At 44.0% G+C, this 14,527-nt stretch overlaps 1 protein-coding gene across 2 annotated transcripts in view; it reads left to right on the top strand.

Annotated features, from left to right (window-relative positions):
• Positions 1-14,498, top strand: part of LOC110980437 (monocarboxylate transporter 13-like) — a 20,660-nt gene extending 6,162 nt beyond the window's left edge. Inside the window, exons 1-6 of one of the 2 annotated variants that reach the window (XM_087148566.1) lie at positions 7,272-7,583; positions 9,313-9,612; positions 10,691-11,136; positions 12,145-12,370; positions 13,089-13,232; positions 13,751-14,498. In XM_087148566.1, coding sequence (XP_087004692.1) covers positions 7,442-7,583; positions 9,313-9,612; positions 10,691-11,136; positions 12,145-12,370; positions 13,089-13,232; positions 13,751-14,070 — 1,578 coding nt within the window. In that variant the 5' untranslated portion in view covers positions 7,272-7,441 and the 3' untranslated portion in view covers positions 14,071-14,498. Of the gene's footprint in view, positions 1-7,271; positions 7,584-9,312; positions 9,613-10,690; positions 11,137-12,144; positions 12,371-13,088; positions 13,233-13,750 lie in introns of those variants that run through there. The other variant, XM_087148567.1, reaches the window with a different exon arrangement.
• The last annotated feature ends 29 nt before the right edge of the window (positions 14,499-14,527 follow it).

The raw sequence follows: 14,527 nt of genomic DNA, 5'->3' as shown, positions 1-14,527 counted from the left end.
GCATGGAAAAATGAAACTCGTTGTCCCTGATCCTTCCGCCATGATTTAACTGATCAAACTAGAGTCGCGAATAAACACGTGCATTGAAAACTGGTCTTATTTACGTTGGTACGTGCACAGGAGAACTTCTTTTGCTAGGCAACAGCACCGTAGGGTGCGCTCCCTCTGCTGGGGGGGACACATGCTCCCGTGTGTCCTCTCCGTGGTTACGTCATACTGACATTAAATAAAAGGGCTTTGATCGTATCACGATCTGACCTATCTCATTTGTTGACAAATGTGGGTTTTTAGCATATTCTTATTATGCATGACCTTTATGCATGATCTTTACTTCAAACTTATAGGCCTAGGTGCTCTGAAAAGCTGATTGAATTATGTAATTGGAAATGTTTACCTACCTCTCCAAAATTTAAAATTAATATTTCACGGACTGACGCATCGAGATATTTCACTTCGTGAAATGTGTAGACAACACTGTATTATACCCACGAAGTGACTTTAGTACACAGTCTGGTGTATACCTATCGATGTCATTTGAAGTTCAGTCATTCGGAGCAAGTCTTTAGCGCTGTTTGGTGTCATTCAGTGACTGAACGTTGAACCTCAGTTTCAACTGAGTTTCTGTAAGTGGCTGAACATATAAAGTATGTTCCTTGCTTTTTGCTGATATTCGATTAAAATCGTGATGGGCATTCGCACGATGACAAAATCCTAAGTGAGGCGTACTTGTGTAGTCAGTCGCGGCAACAATACTGTGGCAGTGTCGTCTTCGGGAGTCTGCGAGCCTACGTCAGCGAAGGGTCGGCCGGTGACGCCGATCCGTTTTGGCGGCAGTTTACTGCTTGGCCGCAACACAACAGCCTCGACGAACGGTGACAGTCACAAGCGGATAGTTAACAATTGTTGACCGCTGTGGTGTGGGGTATGACGTCTTGAACACCCGAGGGACTCAAAGCGCCCCGCAGAATTTATCAAAAGAAACAAGCACTGTATTTCAGAAGACGGTGGGCCTACTGTAAAACCGTACAATTAACGTAACAGTCATTTGCAAATGCACTGTCCCCTCACTTTCGTTACTTGCGTAAAAGCAAGTGCGGGTACCAGTGAGTACATTTGTATAGTCTGGTTAGCGGTCTCTGTATTACCTTATACGCTGTGAGGGACGGAAACGAGTCTGTTATACGAGCGCACTTATCGATCGAATTCCCCGGTAGCCTGTGCACAAATGTATCATGGGTACCACGCAAAACTGACCGAAGGACTACAATGTTCGTTCTCGAACTTCCAGAAGCTCTTCTGTTTTTCTGACGTACGCTTGTGCGTACACGCACCATTGGTAGAACGAAATGTCTCACGGTGCGTATGATGTGCCGATATGTTGCCCTGTCCTGTGATCGTTCTGGGCCAATAAGCGAAGAGTGTCCATGACAGAGGTATGACAAATACAGTTGATACAGGGTCACACTTCTTCAAAACATGCCCCGTCACAAAGGCGCTTCACCAAGGTTACAACTATAGGCCTATTCCGCCGCACAGCACTGAATGTGAATTACTCATCATTTGAAGGTTCGAAATAGACAGTCATAAAGATTGACTACTATCCAGTGTGGCTTGGTAATTAGCAATCAGTAGGCCTACGGTAAGTTATCTCTCAATCATTTACATTACTATGCCAAACTCACACTCGAATACAGGGCTTCTTTCCCAAGCTTACGCAAAGCTGTGTTTTCAGGAATACTGGGTCTGCTCAGGTCGACCACCACGCGGGAAGGGAGGCCGAGTAGCAGGGACTGCTATTCTAAATTGCTACCCTCAAATAATCGTACAAATAGACAAACCTAGCAGCTGGGAACCAGCTTAGGTGAAGAAATGGGGGGGGGCAGGTTACAATTTAATCCTTCACATTTGGGGAATTCCATAATTTAATTGGTTTCACTCTGCCTGGCTTAAATCAAAAATAGCATTTTGTCTGTTTGGTTCATGACATTTTGTGCTTTGTGATTCTCTTTTGTAAATGTTAACATAGTCAACCAGTCCCGACAAAATTTTTAAGCCTTCACAGTTAAATAGAAGTTAATGTAATGAACTGTAACAAGCTATTATTCAGTGGCCGTGTTTCTGGTTAAGATTGCAAAGCATGTAAAAACGAAAGAATTAATTGTCACGTACGCAAAAAATAATGACACCAGACATGAAAGACAGTCTAATTGATTCTTTCGTCGACTACATTTTATGTTAAAAAAATTACACGAATTTTTTCATGTCAATTTCTAAATTGAAATTAACAAAAAGCTATTTATTACTGAACGCATTGACTCATCTGCAGTTCTTTGCCTCAGGATTTCAGGGGAAAGCGATGAGACTTAAATAAACAGCGAATTTGTAAAACTCCCATAACGCGAGCCATGATCTTTTTAACAGTAGGCCAAAGTCTGACATTTTATTTCTCGCCCAAAGCACCACTGTTTGTCTGCGTGCATTTCCCCTCAGATTTTTGGATGCACTGCAGTGCTGGCACTCCGCATCATTGAATCAGGAGCTATTCTCCCGCTGTAACTCTGTTCATACTTGATCTATAGCCTTCATTAATGTCATTTACAAGTCACTGGTGTCATGTCATGGAAAAACGTTGATATTTTGTCTACTTCCTTTACTACTGTCATTTAAAAGTCACTGATGTCCTTTAAAATAATTATGAAACAACTCTGATACTATGAGTTCTTGCACTGTTTAATTTACCTGCACATGTATGGTTTGATATTGTCAGTCCAAGTCAAACATTTAGACAGAAGTCTTACTTATCTTTTTAATTAAGTAGTGTTTTGTTAAACTTGCTTTTCCGCCCCTTGAGTTGCCCTTAAAAAGGGCCTTTTTCTGGTCGGCTACTCTCAACAACAAAATCTACATTGTATAATATAACAGATTATACACTGACCCCAAGCAGTTTTCATGTTTCAAGCATAGATATCTTTAAACATGTACATATATGTCACTGAAAAACCCTATTATTATTGGAATTCTTTTTAAAGGAGGCGTACAAAGCATCTTCAGAAAATTGACCCTGGGTACAATGTATGTATATAAAAATTAGTTTGATTGATAAAAGGTATAAACTTTGAAGAACAACCGTGAAATAGACGATAAGTGTGGACTCATAAGAGGACTTTAGCAGACTGTTCTATTTCAGTACGGGTAACTTTGATTTGTTTCTCTCTATTGCGAGAATAAAACAACTCTTTTGCACACGGTTCTTGTTTCTCGGTTTTAACTGATTGCATGTGAAGTACAAAAAAACCTTTACAATGAATGATTTGGGAATGTTTGATAGTTACAATAAAATATATTTGTGGGTTCTGTAGGTTTTTACTGACCCCACTGATGGGAATTCCCCTTCTAATTTCCATCAGCTTTTGCAAAGTTTTATTCCTTCAGACCTTTTTAATCGAAAAAAATATAAACAAAACACAGCGAAGGATCTTAAACGACCCTCCACATACGACAACAAGGCATATGACCAGGCTCATTTGGCATCCGCTCTGCTCAGGAACAAAAAGACTGAGTGTTAGGAAATAAAACTGACAGTCATTGCACAGACGTATGAACACAGACCGCCAGACCCTATTCAAAACTACGCGGCGCCCGAGTGAAATTTAAACTATGGCCAAATTTACCCCTCGGTATTGGGGATTTACGCACAGTTGAGGAAATCCAACAATAAAATTTTATGAAGCCGTAAAAATTTTTTTTCTAAAATTAACTTAATGTGGCCCAAAGGGATTCAAAATAATGTTCCCCTGGTTAGAACCAATTTCATTTATTCTTACGGAGAGACCTTTTACATGGAAATAATTGTACCAGACGTACACTGTGGGAATTAATCGCAGCCATCCGTGAAATGTAAATTGACCCACGAGGGTCGCTGGAGTGTAACTGGATTGCGTGTGTGCAAAAAAAGCAACAGATTATGTCAAACTCTTTTCACTCTTTCGAGAGAGATGCATGCCACACGTGAACCGTGGCGAGCCGCACACTAGTAATCCTGCATGCGTGTGGGGAAAACAATGCGAAGCAGGAGATTGCCGCAGTAGTACGGTGCCTCGCTCAAATGACGCCGTGATACATCAAGCGATGAACGACAACGTTTTATGCGTTTGACAATTGCTTAAATCCTAACCTCAGTTCCGTTTACCGTTGCATATTGTTAAGCCGAGAGCATCAACTGTGTTGTGACAATACTGAGCAAATCGACTCAGTGGGACGTCTGAGAAAAAAAACCCCATAGATTTAACGGTGCACCGCATCGGACAATATTGAAGGGCACCGATTTATAATCGGTTTCCCTGCTTATCGGATCCATAACATGTTTAGCGGCAATGCATTTTTACCTCCTAAATGGCCCTTTGTGTCCCGATTAATTTGACCACGTCAAAGAGCATTTTGCTGCCTTTTTGGTTTTAATTCTAATTAGAATTTTCATACTGAGCAAAACTGTGATGTCATCCTCGGGAGAGACCCTGAGTTTTGCATTGGATAGTGCACAAAACTGCTACATTGTGTCAGATTTTTCTGGTCTAAGTCTGTTTTCCTAGGTGACTATTATGTGTGGCAATATTGAGCAATCTCAAGGGTTAAACCCTTTCTCGGAAATGTTTTCAGTGTATTATGTGGAGTCTTGTCTCGCAATTTGACCAGGAAACAGATGCACTGAAACATGTCTTGCTGGATGACAGCGCAGCAATAGCGCCCGCATCCGTCAAAGAAGCTCAGGCATATTTTTTTGCTGTTAACGTGCACTTTTCAGGGTGCAGACCACTAATTCAAGTGAGAATTTCTGACCAGCTCATTAGCATTAAAAGTGCCCCCACAGTATCTTTTGAAAAAGCAGATTGTTTGGCCCCCAAAACGGTGAGATTGTGTAAATCGTTGCCAGGATCAACTTCCTGGGTCTTTGAGCTTTCACATGAGGGCAGAAGGGCTGAAAACTACGGTTGAAAAATGGTCCTAAGTGCCCGAGAAAGTTGAGGGTTGCCACTTGAAAAATGGCTGCAATCAGACTTCGGAAAAATCACTTTTTGGGGGGTGATTTTGTTTTGTGGGAATAATGAAAAATGTAATTGGTTAACCCACAAAAAATTGAAAAGAAATTGAAAGATAAGTGACCAGACAAGAATTTCATTTGTGTTTCAGAAATCTCAGGGATGTTGGCGTGCATGCTATTGGGCCCTGAACGGTGCTGATTTTACACTGTTTTCAATGGGGCTTGAATTAGTGGACTGGACCCTATATTTCAAAATGGCGGCGTCCATGCAGTAGTGGCGGCTGGGTTTAAAATTTATCCCTCTTGTTTACGTTGGTCCTGGCAGTGGTGGAGAGACCACAACAAGCCATGAATAACAGTTTTATGGGTTATGAGACATCAGAAATACTGGATTGTCGGACACAATAAATATCCAGGTAATCACATGAGAATTATATATGTACATGTGGAACATGTCACTTTGTAATTGTTTGTTTGTCGGATTCAAGAAATTCTTTGATTAGGATGGACTGAATGAAACCTAGAAAAGCTGGATTTCAACCCTAACAGAGCGTAACCCTAGCGGATGCCAACCCTAATGAAGGCTAACCCTAACAGAGGCCAACTGTGGGGGGGGGGGGTCCGGTTCAATTTTAGATGGTCAAGCACAGCCTGGGCACCGACTGGCCAAGCCGTGGATATGCACAGGTGACTCAAATTTATCGAGACACTCTGCATGGTGATTTGTTCTACTCTTGTGTTGGAAGTGCCCTATTTTGGGCTCAGGTTTTCAACTCTTGGGCTGGAGCCTGTCAACTGGAGTAATATCTAGGGTGAGCTTTCATGTCAAAGCATGGCCAAAGTTTTACGTCTTTCGTGCACTTGGCCGCTACAGTTGGCAGTGTCTAGCCTGGGTAACCCTCCCCATTATTTGTAGCAACAGGTAGTTGAAGCTGCTCATGTGAAAAGTGTAATTTTCAGCTGCTTACTGCACATTGTATTTGCACTAGTTAGTGTATATAGGCAGTCTGCAGTAGTTTGTGCACATTTGCTACAGGCTGACCTTGAGCATTTTCTCTCCATATACAGCCATTAGACAATTTTTTTTTCATTTTTTCTCTGGAATTGAGGTTTTTGATGCATTCTCAACCATTCAGTGTTGTTTGGTGTGAAAAACTGAAAAATGGGTGTATATAAAGGGTGCAGACCACTAATTCAAGTGAGAATTTCTGACCAGCTCATTAGCATTAAAAGTGCCCCCACAGTATCTTTTGAAAAAGCAGATTGTTTGGCCCCCAAAACGGTGAGATTGTGTAAATCGTTGCCAGGATCAACTTCCTGGGTCTTTGAGCTTTCACATGAGGGCAGAAGGGCTGAAAACTACGGTTGAAAAATGGTCCTAAGTGCCCGAGAAAGTTGAGGGTTGCCACTTGAAAAATGGCTGCAATCAGACTTCGGAAAAATCACTTTTTGGGGGGTGATTTTGTTTTGTGGGAATAATGAAAAATGTAATTGGTTAACCCACAAAAAATTGAAAAGAAATTGAAAGATAAGTGACCAGACAAGAATTTCATTTGTGTTTCAGAAATCTCAGGGATGTTGGCGTGCATGCTATTGGGCCCTGAACGGTGCTGATTTTACACTGTTTTCAATGGGGCTTGAATTAGTGGACTGGACCCTATCAGTGCGTGCATTCAACTTAAAGGAGGCTCAATTTTCATCAGTTGAAAAGGATCAAGTTGGAAAAAGATCCGTACGAAAATTAAATGCTGCTTCACTTGTACGTTACTGAATCCATTTCATGTGCCACCCAGAGCCGTGCTTGATGATAATGCTTCCATTGCAGACACACTGATTTACTTGTTAACTTCGGGCCCTCACGGGTACCCAGTTATACTCTTATAGGCCTACGGTTACTACGTGTAACCTGCCGCTGCTAGATTCGAACCTTTGACCCCTGAAGAGACGGACACGCACTGTTAATTACACTCCTACTACTGAGAGTGAGAAGTCCCAGAAAAGTCGCATTACCCTCAGCTACCTATGTCGACACAACAGAATGGACTGACACATTGAGTGCGATTCTAAGACAACTGAACTGAATCTGCTTGCCCTGAAGAAGGTACTCAGTTACCAAAAGCTCGGCAATCACATATTTCAAAGGACTGATTTGATATTATATTCTTGTTGCGATTCTAGGACAGTTTGTTTTGATCGAGTTGGCGTTCCGTAGAGGCTGGTGTTTAATCACCTTGACAGTCAAGCCTGAATGTAGCACGGGGATTGTGACGTATTGCGTGCACGCGATTCCAAAGTCAGTCACTGCACGGGTGGAAACTGCAGCCTACTACAGGCACCAGGTACAGCCTGCTGCTCCTACCGGAGAGCAGTCTCCACGGAAAGCAAGCAGTTTCATCGGCCACGATGCCGCCCCTGGGCAATCGGAAAATCCTGGTTGTGGCCGGGGCCACCCTGCTGTATTTCGTGTCAAACGGCCCAGTATTAAATTACAACGTGTTCTTCGTCGACTTTGAGAAAGAGTTCAAGGACAGCGCTGTATTTACTGGTAGGTATCCAGTTTCATATAGGAAATCACCAAGTCAGTAGGGTAACTGAGGCCGGCCAATGCACCCTCTCCCCGGAAATTGTCGGCGCAGCACCGTTTCTACAGGTAACACACGTAGAAGCCATACTTGGGCGCGCAGTGTACATATTTAGCAATTCCTCAATGTATGAATCTATACCTCGCCTACAATCTGAACTTTAACCCCGCTCCGTTGCACATCCAAGCACACACGGTTTGGTTACCCAAACGTTACATCTGTAAGCATTATGGCGCAAGTCAACCGTAAAATGTCAACTCTCGGTATCTATGATACCTTACGATTGTTACAGAGGCCACATTTGATTGGCTTCGATGCTTTTTGCATCATTTTATTTGTGTCCAGTTGGCGATTAAGAGATGTCCCCTTGTAAACAGAAAACGATCAAAATCGAGTTCAGAAAAAGTCACTCCACTTCTCAGCATGTTTCAGTCAGAGAGAATGGACGAGGATTAGATTTGTGCAAAGAATGGGCCAGGCGAAGCCGCGCCCATATGCACGAATTGACAGTTCCGATTTCTATTCTGACTTGAACTATTTCATATTGTTGCACGAACAGAGAGTCCCGACTGTCTAAGACGCTCCCTCTGTTCGCCCTTCGCATGAGTGAAAGCACTAAAAATATTCGTGCAGTCAGTATCGTCAGTGGTGGGTACATATACTTCAGCTCTTCTTTGGAGTCATTATTACGCGTGTGTCATTGCAGCAAAACCCATCAGACTAACCTTAAACCACCACAGGACTCTATGAAGCCGAGGATTTTAACATAATTCAACATTTAAGAAAGACTGGGCAAAACATAGACACAAAAGTAGCCAAAGCGCATCAAATTTATTCCTTATTGAAAGGTGAAGAAAAAAATTCAAATCTTGGTTGAAATTTTTGCTTTATAGAGCATTAATCCTGAAAGGGGACACGAGGGTAATCGTATCGTAATCGAAGTTAATCGGGGGACCCCCAATCTCCTCGTTGTTACGAAACTAGAATGACTGTAGATTTAATACAGATATAGACTCGTCAAAATAACCTATTCTTTGAACAACGGAGTGACGTCACAGAAGTAGTTTAAATGCATATGTGACGCTGTCAGCATTTCCTTTGAAATCGAAGCGTAATGGTAAATCGCACATGTTGTTACTTCAGTCAGGCGGCTTGTGAGGAGACTAGAGAGTGCCACAAAATCAATTATGATTGCTTGTGTTGAACGGAATATGTCATCTGCGAATCCCTTGACGGGGGTCCCAGTAAGCTTTGCAGTCCCTACCGAACGGCCCCTCGGGAAGTCGGGATTAAACAATTACCCATAACTTCAGTATGTGTTTATTTCTCCATGAGTATCCTATCCCTTCCAAGTAAAGTCTCGTCCCTTCCAGCGATGTGTCATGAAGGTCGTTTGACGGCTGCCTGGGCGGGCGGTGATGTTCTTGCATTGCATACGCATTTTTAAACATGACTTAATCATTATTCATTGTTGCACTACATGCACTGTGAAGGGCGTTTAATAACTGTAGTGTTCAGCGCCATTGGCGGGACCACTGTATCTAACCAGCGATGGCGCCATACCACCGTCGCCCGGTTTGTCTATGTTCATTTGAAATGCTACCTTTCCCGAGTCTTTTCTAAATGTGAGGTTAATCCTATTCTTTGAGTCTATTAACAATTTTTTATTTGCTATATCTAAATCTTTTCAAGGCTGGGTTGGCGCCACGAGTGTCTCCTTGCACTGTTGTATCGCTCCAGTGGGGGCGGCCCTGGCCAGCCGGTTCGGCCATTTCCGCCTACTGGTGGCCGGCATCGCGCTGGAGTCGGCCGGCTTCCTCCTGACCTCCTTCATCCCGTCGCTGGCCTACGGGTACCTGACGCTGGGCGCGATGGCCGGGATAGGGGCGGGCTTCGTCCTACTGGCGGCCAGCAGCCTGCTGCTGGACTGGTACTCCGGGGACGCCAGCTGCTGCCGGGCAACTGGGACGCTCTCGATCGGCGGCGCTCTGGGTAGGCCTTTTGCTTCCTGCATTTGCTTTGCTTTTGTAGTAGTAGCGAAGCCGGGAGGGGGGCAGGGAGGTTATCTGCCTCTCCCGGTGGGAACTCTCCCCCCTCCCCTTGTCGACCCCCTCCGCAAAATAAGCCATTAAATTTGAATAAAATCTGGTATACTGAGTTCTTTAAATTCACATGAACATAACAACTTGAACTTTCCATACTAAAACCACTGTTGCTATACCTCGTGATTCGGGGCAAGCTTTTGCTTAGTTGAAACAATACACTGTTCTCAACGGATAAGAACGGCACAAAGGAACCAGTCCAATCCAGAGATGGTGGTCGCTATGCAAAAGCTTGCCCCAAATCACGAGGTATAACAACAGTGTCTTTAGTCTGAGGAATTCAAATTGTTGCGTTTCTATGCAATCAGATAACACAGTGTACCAGATTTTATTCGCCTCAGGCGACGGAACTTGGCCTCAGCTCTATGTACTGAACTTGTTGGTGTTATGCTGATTGGCCTCAATTAACTCAAAGCGTATAAGATCTTTCTTTTGTTGACAAACACTGGCCTCCATTTTGAATGGGCAACCAATATTTGCCAGTTTGTTCAATCTTTGTTTACAACGTTTGCCTGGGAATGTAGATTTTGCTTCATTACTGTTGACATGGAGGCATTTTCGTAAAATAATTTAGCTATTACTGACTAAGTGTTTTAACATCTGCGTTAGATTTTTGGTGAAGCATTTCTTTTGATTTTGCACTCACGGCCAGCCATAGTTTTGCATGGGCTGTCAAAATTATTGCACTTGTGACGCAACAAAAGGAAACTCTATAGAGTACCGAAGTGTGACGTCACTGTCAACCACAAAGTGGCATACAAACGAATGGAGTACGCGCGCGCGTTGATTCTCACGCCAATGCCTTTTACACACATAATTGCGTGACACTGACCGTGACTTCATGCGCTGCGTGCGCGTTCCCTCATCGTGCAAGGAACCAACATGGCGCGGCAAGATCGTTCCCGTTCGTTGTCATTTTTATAAATGCAAATATCCAAACATAACAGTGTGCTGTTTCATTGTGTAAGGTATTATGGGCTTGGGACCTTTACTCAACAAAACCAATGCCGTGTGGGGCTGGAGAAACTCGCAGCGATTGCTCACCGGCCTCGTGTTGCTGTTGGGCACAGTGGGCGCGCTGCCGTTCCTGAGGTCCCCGGAAGCCCGTCGAAAACAAGCCGGCGCAGCCCTGCAGACGCCTGGCAAGATGCGGAGTGAGCTGGAGACGTGCTCAGGGGACGAGAAGGAGAGACTCGGTCCCGTCAGCGACGAAGTCGTGGCCGTCGCTGATGACTGTAAGGACATTCCCCACGACCCTGGAGGTGCAAGACTGTCGGGTGACGGTGAAGGTCGCGGTAGTCGCAGTGGCGGAACGCAAACCTTGAAGAAACTGCTGTTGAACGCGGACATGTGGCTGTTTGTTTCCTCGATAACGTCTGCCCAACTGGGCTGGGCGTTCGTTCTGATCAACTTCGTAAGTATCACAAAAGAAGTGAATGAGAAAGCGCAGACAGTAAAGTGCACAGAATTCGTGGAATGATTCCTTTATGTTTGTTGAACTGTGTATTTTTCGAAGTTGTTTGGAGTGCTGTAGTTCCACTCTCTGTTTCCATTCATCAGAGGCGCTGTTGACACGGCGACTGCAGAACTGTTTATACTAGTTGCGACATACATGGCCCCGTTGGAAACAAACTGTTGGATTATGCGTTAGTGCATACGAACAATCAGCACCCTCTTATCAGTCGAAAAGGGCCATTTTGGTTGGGACTGTTCATGCAGTCCATGGTCGTTTGTGAACCAGCGAAGTGCAGTTCCCAACAAAAGGAGCCTCACTGAGTTGATATTAAACTTGCGCCCTCTCTTGATCCCTTCAAGGTAAATACATGTAGTCCTGGTCACACCAGTCGGTGTAGTTAGTTGGAAAAGTGAGTACATATGGGTCCAGTCCACTAATTCAAGCCCCATTGAAACAAGTGTAAAATCAGCACCGTTCAGGGCCCAATAGCATGCACGCCAACATCCCTGAGACTTCTGAAACACAAATGATATTCTTGTCTGGTCACTTATCTTTCAATTTCTTTTAAATTTTTTGTGGGTTAACCAATTACATTTTTAGTTATTCCCACAAAACAAAATCACCCCCCCCAAAAGTGACCTGTTCGAAGTCTGCTTGCAGCCATTTTTCAAGTGGCAACCCTCAACTTTCTCGGGCACTTAGGACCATTTTCCAACCGTAGTTTTTAGCCCTTCTGCCCTCATATGAAAGCTCAAAGACCCAGGGAGTTGATCCTGGCAACGATTTACACAATCTCACCATTTTGGGGGACAAACAATCTCCTTTTTCAAAAGATACTGTGGGGGCACTTTTAATGCCAATGAGCTGGTCAAAAATTCTCACTTGAATTAGTGGTCTGCACCCACATGTACATTAAATCGATTCAGCGATCTCGACAAGTATCCTTCTTCCCTTGCATAACTGCAGTCGAGCTTCATGAGGGGAATCCAGTTGTCGACGGAGCAAATTTCCCTGACCCTGGTGGTCCTTGGGGCCTCAGAGGTTGGCGGTAAACTCGTCTTCGTCTTGTTCGGGGACCGCCTGTGCTGTCTCAAGCTGTACATCATCGCCGCCACGTCGGTGTGCGGGGCCGTCACAGCCGGCTTCCAGACGGTATGCTCGACCTTCCAGCACATGATCGCCCTCTCAGTCGGTAAACAGTCAGTTATCTCTCAGAAAACAATGAAAGAGAGAAATATAACCAGTCAGATTTACAGCCAGAAAAGTGGACGCGCAGGAATATATAGGTTAAGGAAGGGACCTGCATGTACTTTTCATCATTATGAGGCTTCAATTTAGGAGGTTTATAGTTTTCTTAAAAGGCATCTTCTCTTTACCATGATAATCCTAAATGTCTCTTATGTTGAGTCCGAAAATAACCTCAATGAACACTGACGCATGACGTAACATTATTCTGTTTTAAGATGTAGGGTGCGCGTGTTGGTAGGTTGTTTGTCAGCTTTATAAAATGGTGTGCAAAGGTGGCACTAAATATTCAAAAGTACAATTAGACAAATTTCCATGAGGCGAATCAGAGAGGGGAAACGGGCAATTTGTCCATTGTATAAAAATTCAAGAACAGTTTGACGACGAACATCACTGACATGGATTCAAAAACCTTGGATATTTTAAGAAAGGGAAGATTTCCTCCCATTTTGGCCATACGCGTGGACGTGACGGCTACTGCATGGTGTCAAGATTTTCCCTAAGTGAAGTATAATCCTTTTGGTTGGGGAACTATATTATGGAACCAGATTATACCTCCGCGCAACCCTGAGTGTTCTGTCTTAAAATTCCACGTTACACTTTCCCTTGAACTTGACTAGTCCGTGCAACCAGCTGCAATTCCTCTCTCGCTCTTTATCTGTTAGTGTGGGGAACAGCTCGCGGGGGAATATATGGCGCCTGTCTAGCAGCGAGTGACGAGCTCTTCAGCGCTTTCGGCTCGGGTGTCGTGACCTCCGCCCCACTGACTGGATTCGGACTTGGCATACTAATCGGGTCGTCAGTTACAGGTGAGTTCAGCGGACAGACGTCAGGCAGTAAGTTACACATAGTCAAAAATCGTTGCTTCAGCTAAACAGCGTGGTGAGGGCAGCGTGTCTTAACGATTAGTTGCCATGTCAACAAAAGTGGATTCCAAATAACTCTTTAGCAATCCACTCCAGTGGTCAGGGTCATATGCCAGGACCCATGGATGTTTTACTAGGATATGCATTACTAGCATTTCTGTTTCAAGTGTCCAGGCAAGAAATTACTTATTTATTCACTCATTAGAAATATCATACAAGAGATAAAATATGAAGTGTCCCAGTTCGATCTACATCGAATCTGCCATGATTAATTAAAGTCAAACCAAACTGTGCAACGAAAGCAGCTGCATTATATCGAAGTCTCACATTGATATGGAAAGGCGAACAACTTTGGGGGAATTTGGTTGGTTGGCTAACTTGACTGTTGGTGCGTTGGTCGCTTATGTGTGTTTGCGTTCTTGTTTGCAATCCTGCTGAATGGTACCCTGGCTTCTTCACAGGTGCTCTGTACGACCTGACCGGCGACTACAGGCTCAGCCTCTTCATCTTGATGGCTAGCTTTTCTTTCTCGACCGTCTCCATGCTACTGATCCCCGTCCACAAGAGGATGACGCGGTCGCCCGGCCGTCCTCCAGGGGCAGGCGCCGCCACGGCACGGTGCGCAAACGTCGGCCCAACCGACACGACCGACGAGCCTGCAAAAGAAGACATGCCCATGGTTCGAACCGTGCGAACCCCGACCCCAATTCCTGACATACATGTAGATACCGAGAGTGAGCCATCAAGCTATGGACAAGGTACTCTGGCCTGTGAGGCATAGATTGCTTGGGTTGTCCTGATTCCAAAATCTTAGTTTAATGTCTGACGTATATGCATACAGTGATCCCCTGTGGTTTACTCTGTCATTGGAAAGTTCTAAGATTCCTTTGAAGAACGGAACGGATGACAGTAGGCCTAATTTCATTTGTTGTTGGTGTTGTTGTTGTTTTTGTTTGTTACCAATTTTTGTTTTATTTTCGTTAAATCTACAGTTGATCTGTTTCAACGTGGACATTTCAAAATATTTAAAAAATTGCTCAGTTTTTCGAATGGTAAGCAAGCAACGCCCATTTATGACAGTAAACTTGTACTAGGTTCAACGGGTTGTTTATCTCCATAATGCTTGTTATTTAACATGTTGAAAATTATTTTAATTACACACTAGCGTTCTGAAAGCGGGGGAGAAGGATCCCTCAATAATGACTTGAATTTGTGTCTGAGTGAGTTCTTGAAAAGTC

Source organism: Acanthaster planci, linkage group LG18, assembly GCF_054643075.1.
Source record: "Acanthaster planci isolate LZ-2023a linkage group LG18, COTS_SCS, whole genome shotgun sequence".
NCBI classification, from domain to species: Eukaryota; Metazoa; Echinodermata; class Asteroidea; order Valvatida; family Acanthasteridae; genus Acanthaster; species Acanthaster planci.
Note: the sequence above shows the minus strand (reverse complement) of the source record. Positions and strands in the feature narration are given on the sequence as shown.